This window comes from Suricata suricatta, chromosome 11 (assembly GCF_006229205.1).
Source record: "Suricata suricatta isolate VVHF042 chromosome 11, meerkat_22Aug2017_6uvM2_HiC, whole genome shotgun sequence".
In the NCBI taxonomy this organism is placed as follows: domain Eukaryota; kingdom Metazoa; phylum Chordata; class Mammalia; order Carnivora; family Herpestidae; genus Suricata; species Suricata suricatta.
In genome coordinates this window covers 101,759,258-101,777,349 of record NC_043710.1, presented here as the reverse complement: position 1 = coordinate 101,777,349, position 18,092 = coordinate 101,759,258, and the positions used below count along the sequence as shown (strand labels likewise).

At 39.7% G+C, this 18,092-nt stretch overlaps 1 protein-coding gene across 1 annotated transcript in view; it reads left to right on the top strand.

Moving 5' to 3' along the window:
- Window positions 1-3,798: 3,798 nt before the first annotated feature.
- Window positions 3,799-18,092, top strand: part of ARHGAP20 (Rho GTPase activating protein 20) — a 101,284-nt gene continuing 86,990 nt past the window's right edge. Inside the window, exon 1 of the mRNA XM_029915020.1 lies at window positions 3,799-3,878. Within this exon, the coding sequence (XP_029770880.1) occupies window positions 3,799-3,878 (80 nt within the window). The remainder of the gene's footprint in view (window positions 3,879-18,092) is intronic.

Below are 18,092 nucleotides of genomic sequence, written 5' to 3'. Positions count from 1 at the left end.
GGTAAATGGTACACTATCAATAAAATCATTCCCAAAAGATTAATGCAGTTGATTTTTTATCCTAATATGTAGTGTATATTTATATGTATATAAAGATTGCCTTTTAAAAATATTCAGTTTCAGAATGACATCCAGTATTTACAAGGTCATCTAGATAGGAACATCAAGCATGTGGGCATTCTGAAAAATCGGGCTGTAGGTTTTTATTTTTAAGCTAACCACAGAAAGCACTGTCTTAAATCTACCCTGTTTTCTGTAAGGCAAAGAATCATAATTTTTCCTGTCATTGAACAACTGAAAGTTGTTGGGGTTGGATAACTATAGCCCCAACCTGTCCTGACAAGTTTGCACTGTAATCTATTTGTAAAGGAATCAATAGTCTCATTCTATTTCCGTGTATTGTCTTTCAAACAGTTGTTATAAACAAAAAGAAAATCCAAATCTTTATTGCCTGAGAACAGATTCTCTGATAGATAAGTGAATTTGTTTTGAAGTCACCATTGGCCCTTTGTTTTGCTACATTTTTGAACCAAAGAAAAAATCTTTTTATTTTTAATTAATTGATACTTAAATCTATTTATTAAGCTCATATTGGCTATTCTTAAGACTTTTAATTATTTACAAGAGGAATTAATCCTGTCACTCTTAAATTGGCAAATGTGATGTTTATTTCCTTGCATATCCAGGGAAAATCTTTGGTGGACTCTTAACATGAGAATATAAAAAAAATTTTTTTTAAAAAGAAGAGGGCACCTGGGTGGCTCAGTCAGTTAAGCCTCCAATTTCAACTCAGGTCATGATCTCACAGTCCATGAGTTCGAGCCTTACGTCGGGCTCTGTACTGACAGCTCAGCGCCTGGAGCCTGTTTCAGATTCTGTATCTCCCTCTCTCTCTTCTCCTCTCCTGCTCACACTCTGTCTCTCTCAAAAATAAATAAACATTAGAAAATAATGTTTAAAAACAAAACATGAGAATATCAAAAATAGAAGGGACCTAATAGCCTATGTAGTCCAGATCTTCTGACTTTCCCAATTAGGAAATGAAATCCCAGAGGAGTGATCGAATTGCCTTGGTTGATGCATATCGTGAGTCTCACTACAAACAATTGGATCTCAAATAAAAATAATATTCTCCCTGTGGTTTGGTCACGCTCTGTGCATATGAACCCACTAGATGAGGTGGACACACTCTGCATTGGACTCCTCATACATCTGACAATTTTATGACTAAGAAAACACAGTCTAATTAGTGTGTGTGTGTGTGTGTGTGTGTGTGTGAATGGTCCTCTACATTAAGTCTCCATGAAAAATTCCTTATTTTAAAAGCATGGAAGAAAACTTGTCACCCTTCTTTGACTATTCATTCTCACATTAACAGCTGTCATTCTCAGGAAGATTTTCTTATGTCAGAAGGTTTCAAATTTGGGCTCCATGAATCTCCAAGGTATCCATTTTATGTGGGTTGCTGAACCGCTTTAAAATTATGTGTACAATTTAATTCACAGCTTTTGTAAATTCCTCAAAGAACCACTCCCCAAGATCAACCTGGATTTCTTTTTGTGTTATCTTCCTTGGAAGATGCTTTCTGTCCTCTGTATTATGACTCTGCATTAATTTGGAGATCATTACTGTTTCCAAATGAAGAACTTCAGATCATTTTCTCACAGACTCTTCTTCCCTCCACATTTTAAATCATCTTTATGGCTATCTTTTGAATACTTTCCAATTCTTTGTAAACCTTAAAGGCAAGGAGCTCAGAATTAGAAATCATTTAGTAATGAAGATTAAGTAGGATCTTGGATCTGGGGACAGTGGTGTCAGAGGGTTAGGGGCCTCAGAAGTAAGTCTGCTGAGATAAATCCAGGAATGTGGTTCCCACTGAGGTAGACTAGGCAGACAGTCAAGGTCAAAATGGAGAGTAAGGAGCCCAGGTAAAGCTTAAAGGATTGGGCACATTTCGAAGGTCAAAGCATGGTAAGTAGATACTGAATACGGAGAATCAGGAGCATTGGGAGTATGAGTCTAGCCCAGGCCTAAAGGTGGAACAAAATCCTGCAGAAAATCTGCATGTGAACAAATTGCTACCTTTCTTAGTAAAATCAGTCAGTCTTTCACTATTGAGACTCTTCACATTAGGACACGCCACTGGACCCTGTGGCACAAATACTTGTGTCCCAGATTTTCCTTCCCTCTGCCATCTCTGGGGTCACACTGGCCTCAGAATGGTGGATTCAGGAGAGACGTGAGTAATGGAAATAATGGGATGGGGCTTACAGCTGTAAGATATAAAAGAGGTTAGCAGAATCAGAGACTTTTCTGGGAACCTAATGGAAATCATGGGCTTTCCTCCAGAAGGAAGGCATTATATACATACTATGTAAAAAAAATTATACAGTTTAACCTTCTCTGAAACCCTTCCTGGTTAGTAACTACTGATTGAGAAGTATGGTATTCTATATTTCTTACTCATTTGCTTCCTCTCCTTTACCTTTATTCCAGGCTTATTGTGTCAGTTGCCATCAGAGCCGTACTAAGGAAGATTTAGCACATAGTTTCCACATGTAAACCAAAAGATTAATGGGGTGTGGGGGTCAGCAACACTGAGGCATGACACTGGTGACAGTAGGTACCAGGGAAAGATCCTGGGACATGGTGAATTTGGGGGATAAGAATTGTATCCACTTGTCACTGTATTATTCTTCCTGTGTTCCTAGGCTGGGCTTGAGGTTTTATTTTACTAGCTAAGAAGCAGTTCCTTTATGAATAATGTAATGAGGTACTGCCACTGAGCCAGTTACATTTTCTATGGTTCCTGTTGGAGCACACCGGTTCCCAGGATGACTGGCCTGGGCCCTCCAGCGGTCCGTGAGCCCTCTGGCCAGGACGGCGGTGGGGGGAGGGGGGCAGCAGAGTGTCCACAGCCTGAGCTTTGCTCATGGCTCTTTATGACTCTGTTGGTACTTTTTCTCATCCATATCTGGCAACAGACTTTCTGATGCTACCTACGCTTGTTAAATATATAAGATTGAATTTAGAGAGTACTTACCTGGATAATCCAAGTTGAATAAATCCCCATTTACCATAAATTTTAGGTCCTCAAAACAGAGAATTTGAATTATCCAGTTAATCCTATGTTTATATACCACTTAGAAAAGAAAAAAAAAACTGTTCTTTTTGTTTTTAAGTTCCAGCAAAAAAACAAAAACAAAAAAATACCTGTGTGGAAGATGGAAGAAGGGATGCCCAAATGTGTAAATATTTAAATTTAAATGTCTATTAGATATGTAAGAATCTAGTCTCTTTGCTTTAACTTTTTTTTTCTTTCTTTTTTTTCCCCCTTCCCTTTACTTGATCTCTTCAAATCCTGACTTTCCTTGAAGCCCAGTTTGGGCCTACCCTGCCTATGAAATAGAGAGAGTAGAACCTGCCTACTCCGATGATATTTTGGAATATAAATAAGATAATCCAGTCCTGCCTTTAGCCTAGGGCCAGGTACATAATAAGCAATATATCTGTTAGCTGCAGTTGATGATAATGGTTATGATAATGCTTTTCCCAGATACTCTGATGAACATTTCACCTCCTTATTCCCTGATCATAAAAAGATATTTACTGTCTGTCCCCCCTTTGACACATACTATTCTAGTTTAGATGTGATTATTTTATCTCTATCAGGAGACTGCAAACTCTTGGAGAGACAAGGAGTGGCAATACACAACTTGCTGAATTGGTTTGAAAACATCTACTTGCTTTACAAGCCACATGGTCTTCATTTTGCTTTATTTTTCTCCACAGAAAATGAAAACACTAGCAGAAAGGAGGAGGAGTGCACCATCTCTTATCCTGGATAAAGCCCTACAAAAGAGGCCCAGTGCCAAGTGAGTGCATAGTTTTGTCGTACACATTTGAGAAGTGCTGCATTTTTTTTATGTGTGGGGTTTTTTTGGTTTTTTGTCAGCACCAAAATTCTCTGTTTAGTAATAGGAAATATGACTTCTGATATTATTTAATAAGGTCTGTATTTTATGTGACTCTTAAAGCCTTTTAGAGCTAGTCGGTGTGGTCAGATGCAAGAATCCCACAGCACGTGGCATACAGTGTGCAGGCCTGCACGTATCGCTCAGGTTGCTTTATAGAAACAAGTGGCGATCACAGTGCCAAAAGAGGAGTTATTTTAATCACCATATATCTTTGGGTACGCACAAACTTTGGCTTATTTTTTATCATAAGGTGACACTGTGCGTGGCATGAAGTAAATTTTTGCTAATTTTAGATATGAAGAAAGATAACCAAGTTGAGGTTCTAAAAAACAGAATGCTGATTTCTTGTGTGCATTATTAAATTAATTAGTGAATTAATCAACAGGACCTGAAGCGGAAAATCACACCAGTTAGCTGTTAAAAGGGCCATTTCACCTACTGAGGCTAAATGTTATTTCAATAGACATTTTAAGAAAGTCTTTCATAAGGTGTAGAAATTGAATGAATATTCCATCATTAACTTATTCATTAATCTTTAAATGGCATTTTAACCAGGAGGAGTCTTTATGTTGAAAGGAACCCTGCGATGGTTTTCCTCTCATCTGTGAATTCTTCCATATGAAGTGAAGTCCTTACCCCCTTTGCTTAAAGTGAGAGTATATCTGGTATTTCTGTGAATGATGTGCTGAACTTAACATAAAATCTGTGTGAAGCCATGACTTTTTCTCAGTGCCAAAAAGAAATTACCTAACTGAGTCCCGATTAGTGAAAATTTCAAGATACTTTGAGTCGCTCTCTTAGGACGCATCATGTTCTCGGACTCAGGCAGGTCCCCGGCCTGCCCCCAGCAGGCACTGCTTCAGTCACAGGGCTCATCAGGAAATGGAAATAGCTTGTAATAGATGCCTAATCAAAGCTTCATTAGGAAGATATTCTTCTTCCAAATAAATAGTGCATTTCAGTGCCTGTATAAATGACTTTTGAATTATTTTCATTAATGTATCTCTGCCTTAGTGTGGAAAAAAAGGAATGGTAATATTTTCACAGCTTGACCCTGATTACCTAGAAGACTCAGGAGGAAGTATTTTTTAGGGGAGGTAGAGAGAGGAGGCAGAATCATTAGTACCACTGTGGATATGGCTGTACTATACACGTAAAAATAACTTTATTCTCTACTTTTTAAAATACAGATAAAAAAGTTTCAGGTATCATTTCTTATCGGAAGCATCTGGGATAGATATATCCCAGGTTTTTCAATTACAAGTAGTCCTGTATCAGAGAATCGTCAGCCCAAGACCAAGGGTCAGTAGTGGCCCACTTACCTTCTCGGCCAGTGCAAGAACCTATAATATTATGTATGTGGATACTTGAAGTTCATGTACACCAGTGGTTCTCAGTGGGGTGGCACTCACTTCTAGGGGGCATTTTGGAATTTTGTGGAGCATTTGAGTTTGTCTCAGTGATTTGGTGGGTGATGGCCAGGGATGGTAGATATCCCATAATGCACAGGGCATCCTCCATGTAAAAGAGTTGTGTGGCTCCTACATAGCTTTGAATGTGCTGTATATGGCATATTTGTGAACAAGGCTAAAATAGTTTATATGGTTGTGTATGCCTATAACCTAACTCTACTTTACATACAAAGTATTTTTATATACTTTTATTTGTTTTAATAAACACTAAATTTTCGAGAAACAGCACGATCTTGCATATCAAAAGATAATTGTTCTTTATATTGTTTGGAATCATTTCAGAAAATCACATGGCTTTACTTTATTTTCTTATATTTTTTGTGTGTAATAGTTTCTTATCATCCAGCTTCTCCAAAATTAAAGTATATTAAATGTAAGTAGTGTAAGCATTGACTACTTCATTGTTTTTTTGTATAGTCATGCCAGAGCATACGCACATTGAAATACATAATTTATTATTAATTACTTTTACTTCACTTTCCTTTATGTTACTGCTGGGATATTTTGATGATATTTTTCAAAATTCTGTTAAATAACTGAATTTCTTTTCAAGATAGAAAAGGAGGAACTGAAATGAATATGTATATGTAGACTTTCCTATAACAAAGGGGAGTTGGCTCTCATAGGATTGAGAACTGGCAGAGAGGAAATGCCAGGCTCGAAAAAAATGGTAACAATCACCCACCTTATGGGATTGTTTTCAGTTAGAGACCCAGTGTGATAACACCCAGCCAGGCCGTGTCCTTCCCATTCCCGCCTTCAGTCACCCCTGCAGTAACTGGTGCTCACATTAGAGCCAGTTCCCAAATTTATGCCTCCGAGACAGAGATTTATGATGGGTTAGTGTTCAAACAATCACAGGAAAATAGTTATTGAAGTGGAAATTGTACACATTTTAATCTTCAGTTCGTGTCCTAGTTTCTCTAGGGCAGTGGAGCGAGTGCGCAACGCAGGGAAGGGGGCTCCTCCCACCGTCAGAAGTAATGCCTCTCCTCTGTGCGGAGCTGGGCGGTTAGTGTGTACGCAAAGAAAGCTGTTGGGTGTTGAATGTGTAGAGTTTTTGTAGGTAATCTAATCTGAGGATTGGAAAGAGCGGTAAAGGTCATCTAGTCCAGTGGTTTCCAGAGGTTTCTCAATGTTCTACAGAGGGTCGCCAGCAGCTGCATAATTGTCAGAAACTCTTCATGGTTGGTTCTGATACACTCTTGATGGAAAATACTGTGGCACGCTGCAAAAAAAAAAAAATTCTTTTTTTTTTAAAGAATGCTTTTAAAAAAGGAACATTGAAATTGAATTTTAAGAAAGTACAGAATTGTAATACATATTTCTTATAAAACAAACAATGTAGATGTTATAAAACAGCAAAGTCCCTACAGGCTCCTCAAGAGAAACCACTATTATTCATTTGTTTGTCCCTCTACACCCTTGTCTATGCACATGTTATTAGAATTGTTATTTGCTTCCCTACTGCTTAAATTCTCACTTTATCATAACTGTATTAGCTCTTTTCATTTTTAAATCTTAAAGTTTTTTTTGTGAGATCAAATCCTGTTAGAACCATTTGAGAAAGCCTTTGAATTTTGTCCACCTGTATGTTCTTGAAAAGTTACATAAATCAGACTAATTATTTACAAACTTGCTATTTTAAAGAAATCCTATAGTGAACTTTTTTAAATGAATCATTTCTTTTTCCAGAGTTGTTAAAAATAACTCAAATTTTCATAATTAGAGAATTTTGCTTTTCTGTCAGTTACATCGAGAACACGTGAAAACCTTCTGAAGTCCAAGCTGATAGCACACTTGTTTTGAGTAGAACTTTGTACAAGAGAATTCTAGTACCTAAAAAGGATCTTTACTAGTTCTTTACATGTACTATCATAGAAACTAACTTGTTAAAGAAATAGAGTACTTTAGCATTTCATATTTCTTGTATGAAATATAGTCATCGTAACATTGCATGTTTCTTGAATTATACCCTTACTTGATTTTGGCTTTGTGATCGAACCTTGCTGTTTCTACTTGTGGCTTCCTGATAAGGTGTTGCTTAGTAATTAATGATGATAAAGTTTTTATCCAAAGTTTAGCAAACATCCACAGAGGATTTAAAAGAATCCCTTCATTTAACAGCTGTTGCCCCTCAGTTTTAATGAACTGAATGAACAAGAGCTAGGTTTAAAGGAGAGGGAAGACTTAGGTTAGTTGGTGAGTTAACTGTATGTGTTAAACGGTTTTATGTCCAGAGTTCTTGGATCGGCACATAGAGGACATAAGGAGAGGTGGTTTATAGATTGTAACTTTTCTTTTTTGTACGTGGATATCGTTCAGATGAGCTGGAGGTAATTTCTCTAAGTGATTATTTTGTTACGTGGCATAGCGATGACAGACCTCTTTCACACTGAGAAGGTTAGTGGTTTGCAAGCCTGGCTGCACTCAGCTGCTCTTTCTCAAACATCACAGCACTGAGTTCTGTGTTTAAGGACAACCTCACCTCATGCAGTAGACATCCTCATGGTAAGACACTGGGCACCTAATTAGAGGGCTTAGTTTCATTAAATGAAAATGAAAGTGTCGAACTTAATATCTGATAAAACCCTCTACTTCTAATTCTGTGGCTACATAATTATGATATGTCAAATCCAGTAAATCAACAGACTTCCTTATGCACGCTCTGAACTCCGTTTCCTAAACTCACTCTACCACTGGCTCAGACATCACCTCTTTCTGGAACTCCTCTGACCCATTATAAATAACGTTCATGCTCCTTGTGTTTCTTGTAATCCTAAGCACTCATGCCACTGCATTGGCATCACCATTTATGTCACGTTCCCTTTAATGCCTTTTATGGAGAAGATAATGCTTTGTACATACCTGGTGTTCATTTATTATTGTTGAATGATTGGTGAATGAACAAGTGACTCCATTTCCAAACCAGAATAGGAATTTTAGTTAGTAAGCATAGTAGTTTCTGACTTTCCTGCCCTCCTTTACATAGCCAATACCTAAGAGACCTTCCTTATTCATTGGTGCTATTTGTGGAGTTCTGGCTAGAGAGGAGGGTTGGTTCCTTGTAACAAAATGATTCTGAGTTAGGAGGTTATTTCATGCAGCAAAATACCCCAAGAACTCGTGTATGTGATCTGGAAACACCACATGTAGAGCCATTCTTGTGGTATTTCTTTATCATTTACTCAGGCACGCTCAAGTCCTAGAGACTTTCCCTCCAGAAATTCACTTGTTTGGATAGGTACTCAACCCACCTTGTAGAAGTTACACAAAGATGTGCCCACCCACTTCTGTTTTAAATTATAGTCTGTTAGCACTTTTAAGTTCATATTTACCTATCTTCTCACCTCCAAATTAATTTATTGTGTATGTGTGGTTCAGAAGACTTATATAAATATATAATATACATATTTATGTGTGTATATATATGTGTGTGTGTGTGTGTGTATATATGTGTATATATACATATATATATATACACAAAACATATTAAGTGGTTTGTACTTTATATGTTACATTTAAGCGTAAGCTCAGTGCTGCCAAGAGGAGAGGCCACACTAGGCAAGCATGGTGGGTGATGCAGGCAGGAGGTGCTTGGGCTTTGGCTCTCCACCCTGACATTCTGTGTGACTTTGGAAAAATCATCTAATCTCTGAGTCTCTGTGCTTTCCTCTGTAAAATCTGAATCTCATGCTTGCATCACAGAATATGGAATGTGAAAATTCTTAGAAGATTGAGTTAGTTATTATTAGTTTCCTCCTTCTCTTTCCTTCCCTTAGACATTTTTCATTTCCAAGCTTTAAACCTCCTGACTCACCCAGAAAAGTCACATTTGTTAATGAAAAGCACCTACTTTATCTTCATAGCATTGTATAACCAGAAGCTAACCACTGAGCCTGGGCATTATATAGTAGAAATTGAGTCAAAGACTTGCCCTAGGGCACAGTTTATTATAGCCTTAAGACGGGACTGGACACCCAGGCCCCTGGTCTTCATGGCATATCCTTCACATAACACAAACAAAAGTGTCTGAAAGCATGGATTCTGGAGCTCAGTTGGAGTTTTGGATCCAGATACTGGTCCTGACTAGCTGTGTGATCTTGGGTAAGTTTTTAAACCAGAGTTAATAAGAAAGTCTATCTCATTAGGTTGTAAAGAAGACTAAATAGGTCTTATACATGTAAATTTCCTTTTTTAAATGTTTTATTTTATTTTTGAGAGAGAGACAGACAAACACAGACCCAGAATCTGAAACAGACTCCAGGCTTTCAGCTGTCAGCACAGAGCCCGAGATGGGGTTCAAACCCACAAACTGTGAGATCATGACCTGAGTCAAAGTTGGATGCTTAACTGACCAAGCCACCCAGGTGCCCCACATGTAAACTTCTTAATGTAATTACTAACACATAGTCAGTGCTGTATTATGAAGGCTATTATTATTGTTACTAGTAGTAGCAATAGTAACAATAGACATAGAAGTACACGTCATCCTCATAGAAAGACTCTTTGAGGAGCATAGCATATTAGAAATAAAAAGGATGAAAGATGCCATTGAGAAGCCTGCTAGACTCTAATACTAAATTCATTTTAGCAAGACAATTAGATTTCTAGGTCTGGCCTGAAGCATGGTTAGCTCATAACATTTTGGATTTAGTCTTAGTAGACCCTGACAACTCGTGAAATCTCTGTAGGCAGAAGTTTGAAGTACACCTAGAATGATTCTGGGAAATAAGGTCCTGAGGCATGGAGGATTTACCTGGTTTGCTCAGCTCCTCAAGGCAGAGGGTATCGAGGAGATGCGTATGTGCCAATGCTATGAGTTGAGAGAAGACACAGATGGAATTGGCTGGAGCAAGGATGATAGGGTGAGAGGGCCAACTCAGCAGGCATTGGAGAACGAGGAACGCAGCTGTCTGCTCACTGGCTTCTGCTTCCTTTTGGTCACTTCACTCCTGTTGTGCATGACTACACACACACACACACACACACACACACACACACACCAACATTGCCTTACTTAGGCTAACCCCATTGTGTTCTACCAATTTCTCATCATCCCATTTCCTTGTTGCTCTGTTATGTTAGCATTATAATTTTAACACTAGTCTACAGTAGATGATAACTCATCATACCTTCATATATAAGGAGTATATTTATATTGTGGAGTAGTTTTTTGAAGACTGTGATCAAATCTGTTCTCACAGAATGGAAACCACCTCTACCTTTGCTGGTTTAATGTGAACTTTCCAGATACAGTGATTGGAATGAATTGAATGACCTTATGAAGGCCATTCTCATACTGAACACCTTAAAGTAGTTGTGGTAACAGTTTGATATAATTTGATGGATAGGTCAGTTTGAAAGCAAAGTTACTAGATTTCTTTTGGAATTCTGCAAACCTTCTATACCTAGGTACAATCTCTTGGTACAAGACTTTGAAATAAAATTTTTAATTTTAGAGGAATTTTGAAAAATCTTTAATACCTTTTCAAAATTATACTGAATTATATAGGCATTTATCTTTGAAAAAAGAGCTGTCCCAAATGTTATCCATTGTGCTGACTGGCATTATATCCCAGTTGGCTCTACATAAGGCATATTCCTACAGTTTTGGACAGTGCATTCTTAGGCTTTAATTGAGAGACCCATAGATAATTCAAGCTATATGATCAGAAGAACAAAGTAGAAATTTAAAACATGAAGATTGTCAGTGGCCTACAAGAGCTCTCCTTTTTTGTGAGGAATGTTTTCCAAAATGTAAAATTCAGTTGTAAAGGGAAGAGACAGCTATTGCTTTATAAAGTGGCAAAGTTGACAAATTTTTACCAAAATGGAATTCATTGCTTTGTTAAGCAAAAGCTTCCCAGACCTACAGATCACTTTATTATTTTTTTCAAACGACTTTTCATGTTGTTAAAAAATGACCAAATACATCTGGTCCTGGTGGATTGTGCTGTTTTCCTATGGCATGATTCCTGGAGAAAATCATTGGAAGATTATATTAAATCTCTTGACATTCTAGTGGGCATTGACAGGGTCAATCAGTTTATGTTTGCAATTGCAAAACAGTGCATCCATTTAATTTCTTCATTCCAACTATAGCCTAATTTGCCAGTTGCAGTTATGATTCAATTTTATCTTTCATGTTGATACCAGGGAAGCACTGCCTCATTACTGAATGTTTACTCGCTTTTCCTCACCCCTCTCCACAGAGTGAGCCAACTGTCATGGGACCTTCTTACTGTATTGGGCTGGGTCCTCCCTTCCCCTGTACAGCTTTAAAGCTAGGATTTCTCAGAGGAACTTAGGAGTTTCAGAACTGACTCTCCTTCAGAACCCTGAGAAAAGATCTTCTGAGGGAGGCAGGAGAATCATTGTCACTATTATCAAGAAGCTTTACAGTGCTGTGGGTAAGAAAGTGTGGATCTGGGGTGCCTGGGTGGCTTAGTCGGTTAAGCGTTTGACTTCGGCTCAGGTCATGATCTCACAGTTCTTGGGCTCAAGCCCCGTATTGGGCTCTGTACTGACAGCTCAGAGCCTGGATCCTGTCTTCAGATTCTGTTTCCCTCTCTCTCTCTGACCCTCCCCTGCTCATGCTGTCTCTCTCTCTCTCTCTCTCAAAAATAAATAAAACATTTTTAAAAATTTTTTAAAAAAGGAAAGAAAGAAAGTGCAGCCCTGCGGCCATCCGACCTTAGAACCTGGCCTGGGCTCTTACTAGGAGAGAGAGCTTTGACAGTTCCTGAACCTCTTCAGGCCTCACTTTGCTCATCTGTAAAATGAAGATAACCTCATAGGGGATGCAGAGAGTGAACACGTAATATGTCTGGTATCCTGTAGGTATTATGTAGGTCTCTTGTTAAAGAAAACTGTTAAAATACATAAATCCTTGTGCTGCCCTGTCACGTGATATGTAATTGTCTTAGTGTTTGTGTTTAGGCCTTGTTTTCTCAACTTGACTGTCTGCTTTTTGAGTGAAGAGACCATGTGTGCTGCCCTTCCGATGTACACATTCAGTGCTGGGTATGGAACAGATTCTCTAACTATTAGCTGAGCTGAATGAGTGATTCCTTCCTTCCCCCAGCTAAGTAGGGCAGCTCTCAGTTGGAGTGGAAAGAAGGATAAGAGTCCACTACTGCCTGATCAAGGAATGCAGCCAGCGTCAAAAGGCCACATATAGAAATATCAATTCTAGAGTCTGGCTGTTCAGTGCATGTTGATACAATGCTTGCATGCTTAACATCTCGCCTGTACTAAGACTCACTGCTGCTGGTTCTCTGCTATACTGCTCCTGGTGTATTGAGAAGACACAGAGAATGGAGTCAGGTCCCTGCTCTATCACTCTATGACCCTGGTAGGGTCACCTCTCCTTTCTGCAACCTGGACTCTTTGCTCATCTGTCAGTGGTAGGGAGGAGGAGAGAGTGAGGTTGACTAAATCATTTATGCACTTCCTCCATCAGTCCCCGACTCCACAGTTCTGTTTCTTTATGCTGATTGTAAGTCTATCACATGGAAAATGGAAAATGGTATGAATGCTCCTTGCAAACCTTCTTATCACAACTCTCCATCTCCAAGGGTGTATCTGTCACACTACTAAGGAATATGTATCTCCTCTGTCCCCTTTCATTGCACAAGTCAAGCATTTGCTTATGTGGGATCTTTGGTCTGTTTATTGTCATAATATTATTTTGATAGTCAGCTTCCATAATGGCCCCAGTGATTCCCACCTCATGGTATTCACATTCTTGTCTAAGAATCTGTGTAATCAGTAGAGTATTGCAGAAATGATGGTGGATCACCTTTAATATTAGGTTATAAAAGGCCAAGCTTCTATCTTGATTGCACTCATGCTCTGTCTCTGTGATCACCTGCTTGGGGTAGGGGCGGAGGGAACCATGTCCTGAGCTGTCCCCTGGAGCGGCATAGAGGGGAAGAACTGGAGCTTTCAACCTACTGCCACATCAGAGAGCTTGGAATTGAATTTTCCAACCCCAGTCAAGTTTTTGGGGATTGAAGGCCCAGCTTGACTGCAGCCTGATAAGAGATCTGAGCCAGACCCTGCCGGCTAAGCTACTCCCTGCTTTCCAACCACTGGACACTGCATGAGATCATAAATGTTCATTGTTTGAAAATGCTGTGTTTGGGGGTAATTTGTTATGCAGTGATAGATAACTGATAGTCATCTTCAGTTTATGAAACTAGCTTTCTAGAATGTTTCTCCCATGTCCCTTTTATGTATTCTTATAGCTAGAGGTGAGAACATGGAAATTGATACTGTTCCTAGTTGTAACTGAAAATGCTTATTTTACAGATCATATAATTTGTTGAAAAGGGGGCCAGATGACATCCTTTTTTTTTTTTTAATTTTATTTTTGAGAGACAGAGAGAGACAGCATGAGCAGGGGAGGGTCAGAGAGAGAGAGAGAGACAGAATCTGAAGCAGGCTCCAGGCTCTGAGCTAGCTGTCAGCACAGAGCCCGACATGGGGCTCAAACCCACGAAACATGAGATCATAACCTGAGCCAAAGCCAGACGCTTAACCGACTGAGCCACCCAGGCACCCCTACCTCCTTATTTTTTTAAACAGCTTTATTGAGACACAATTTATAGCATATAATTCACCCATTTAACATAAACAGTTGAGTAGTTTTTAATATATTCACAGAATTGTGCAGCTATTACCATGATCTTAAAGCATTTTCATCCTGCCCATGAGAAATCCTATGACCATTAGCTAGCTGTCCTTCCTCTTTATCACCCATGTCCCTCCTTCCCCGTTTCTAGTTCTAAGCACCACTTCCCTCTTTCTGTTCTTCTAGCATTGCCTCTTCTGGACATTTCACATAAACATGGTTGTGTACTTTGTGGTCTTTTGTGGCTGGTTTCTTTTGGTTAGCATCAAGCTTATTCGTGGTGAAACTTGTATCAGTACTTCATTACCTTTAATAGTGAAGTAATATTCCATTAGAAGCATAGATGCACTGCATTTTATTTATTTGCTCATCAATTCATGAACATCTGGGTATTTTCTACCTTTTGGCTATTATGAATAATGCTGCTGTGAAAATTCATGTACAAGTTTTTGCAGACATGTGTTTCATTTCTCTGGGATATACCTAGGATGGAATTGTTGGGTCAGGTGGGAACTCCCTGTTTAGCTTTTGGGAACTGCCAAACAGGTTTCCAGTGTGGCCGCACCGTCCCACAGTCCCACCACAGCACGTAAGGGTTCAATTTCTCCGCGTCCTTAACAAACTTGTTACTTTCCATCTTTTTGATGATAGCTGTCTCAGTGAGTGTGAGGAGGGTTTTCTTTTGCATTCCCTTATGATGTGAAGTATCTTTCCATGTGTTTGTTTGCCATTTGTGTCTTGTTGGGGAACCGTACAATTTAAAACTTAGAGCATTTTTAATTGGAATATTTAGCTTTTCATTAGTGAGTTTTAAGAGTTCTTTATATATTGTCAAACAGTATTCTTAACATTATGTGTGTATATAGTAGCAAAGAACAGGATCGTAGCACTGCTTTCTAGATTCTGAGGCCCTCAAAGTACCTGAGCCTGAAACATCTGGATAATTCCATTGTCCACTTCATTTTGTATTTATATACCTTTGGTTTGGTTGCCTTCTTTTTACTCCTCATTAAAACTAACCCTTCTGTTTTGGGGAAGAAAATTTCTACAAATTGAATCCCCAGCATGGTCCTTTGTCAGATTTCTATGATGTATACTCTACAAATTAACTTTAAGACATTGAGTAATCAACCATTTTTGATAATTATGGTGTTCTGGAATACCTATTTTCTTATTTATTCTTTAAAAATAGTTATTAGAAAGTTATATGTGCATTTTAGAAAATCTGAAAAATGCGGGTAGGTAAAAATAAAATTTTGGTCTGGATTCATAGATATACATCTTAATACCTTTTTCTATCATTTGACTTTAAAGTTTAGGCATTTTATGATTGAATCAGCATGATCATATATGATGCTGTATATGATAGAAACATTCCCTGTTCCCTGTATTTATGTGTTATGTATGTAAATACATTGAAAATAAATAAAATTCTGTGGATTTGCTCAAACTTATGGAGTAGGGAGTTAAGGAATAAATGTGCTAAGCTTTTAGAAGTTGTAACAACATACATGTTTATTTCTGACATCTCTACTTTTTCCTACAAAAATGTTGTCACTTCTTCAAAGACTACCCACCAGGAGGGAGGCAGTCTTACTAAGAGTTTTTCCATACTAGTTTTCAAGGACCTCTAGTCGAGTAGAGGAGAAAAAAATGTCAGAAATAAATTACTTTATGGGGCACCTGGGTGGCTCAGTCGGCAAAGCGTCTGACTTCAGTTCAGGCAATGATTTCAAGGTTAGTGGATTTGAGACCTGCATTGGGCTCTGCGCTGACAGTGTGGAGCCTGCTTGGGATTCCCTCTCTCCTTCTCTCTTTCTGTCCCTCCCCCATTTGGGGTGTGCTTGCGCGCTCTCGCGCTCTCTCTCTCTCTCTCTCTCTCTCTCTCAAAATAAACTTAAAAAAAGAAATCAGTACAGAGCCAAGATGGTGGAGAGGAAGGGAGCTCTGTAAACTCCATCAGCCCCATCTATCAAACTAAGAAGGACATTACTCTCATCTGCAAGAGCGGAAGGAGAAAATACAGACTCCAGAAAGAAGACAACCTCAAAGATGCCTGAATGAGTGAGTGCGAACTGGGGAGATTGGAAAATGGGCCAGTCCAAGACAGGCAGGGGAGGTGGGAGCCCCAGCCCAACACGGAGCAAGCGTGCGGAGCCCCTGAGAGACAAAGGGAAGAAAAAGAGAAACTGAACATGCTCATAGTACTGTTTCTAGGGAAGAGATAAAGAACGTTTAACCGCACTTGGAAAGAAAAACTCTCACTCCATATATAACTGCTGGGTAGCCCAAATCCCAAACCCGGGTGGCAGAAGGGAAAAAATAGCTTCCAGTCCTGCGCCATCCCAGCAGGCAGTCACAGCCATGGTGGCGGCTGCAGCGGCGGCCCCAAGGGCACGCACTTCGTCCTCGGCTATGGGAGCGGGAGCACACACCTCATTTCCATAGCACATCTCGCCTCCAGCATTGGCTGTGTGAATCCCGAATCCCGGGTGCCAACAGAGAAAAAATAGCCCTCACCCCTACACAATCCCAGCAGGGAATTGGCTGTGGTGGAAGCAGCGGTGGAGGTGAGGGCCCGTGCTTCAGCTGCAGGAGCACACAGTTCATTTCCAGCAGCGCCCGGCGCTTCGGGCAGCAGCAGCGAGAATCCCAGCCGGTGCCAAGAGAAACTGATCCCTCCCCTAATGCGATCCCAGCTGGGGGCTGGGAGTTGGGGTGGCGTCTGTGAGGGCATACACTTCGCCTCCTGCTGCGCACCTCGCCTCAGGCAGTACACCTCGCTTCAGGCGGCGGCAGCACAAATCCCGGCCTGAGCCGAGAGAAACTGATCCCTCCCCCTATGCAATCGCTATCCTGGCTGGGGGCTGGGAGTCGGTGGCAGTGTCTGTGAGGGGCACGCCTCACCTCACCTCCGGCAGCAGCAGCACAAATCCCTGCCAATGCCTAGAGAAACTGCTCCCTCCCCCTACGAGATCCTGGCTAAGAAGCCAGCCACCAAAGCAAGTACATCTCATCTGTGGTAGCATAAAAGTGCATGGACTAGGATTTTGAAATGAGGGGGGGCCTGGAAAATGCAACTTGGCTCAGCTGCGGTACAAGGAGATTGGACTCATTAGAGTGGCTTAATTCCAGCAGAGCTTAGGGCGCCGCCATTCTACTCTCTGCAGCCACCAAGGCGAGGCCTCTGAGAGCAGCCCCAATGACCTACTACACCAAACCACGCCTACCTGTGAGGGCTACCTGCTGCTTTTTTTCCTTTTTTTTGTTTTTTTTTGTACTTTTATTATTATTACCTTTTTTACTTAAATTTTTTTTTAATTTTTACTCATTATTTTCCTTTCTCCTTTCTCCCTTTTTTATTCTTTCTTGCAATCCAGATATATTCTCCCGTATCTCAACACAGACCTAAACAACATCACTGAACAAGAATTTTAAAAACTTATCATAAGATTAATCACTGGGGTTGAAAAAAGCATAAGGAAGCAACTGAGACAATGACTAGGAACTTTGAAAATAGGTGTGATGAGTTTAAAAAGGCTGTAAATGAGGTGAATAATAAAATGGAGACAGCCACCTCGAGAATTGAAAAGGCAGAGAGAAGAATAGGTGAATTAGAAGATATAGTTACAGCAAAAGAGGAAGCTGAAAAAAAAGAGAGAAATTGATCTAGGAGCAGGAAAGGAGAATTCGAGACCTGAGTGATACAATCAAACGGAACAACATCCGTATCATAGGAATTCCTGAAGAGGAAGACAGAAAGGTCCTGAAGGAATACTAGACCAAATTATAACTGAGAATTTCCCAAATCTGGGGAAAGAAATAGACATTCAAATTCAAGAGGCACAAAGAACCCCCCTTAAGATGGAATTTGAATCGACCTTCGGCACAACATATCATAGTGAAACTGGCAAAATATAAAGGTAAAGAGAGAATTCTCAAAACAGCTAGGGATAAAAGGGCCCTCATGTACAAAGGGAAACCTATCAGTGTGGTTACAGA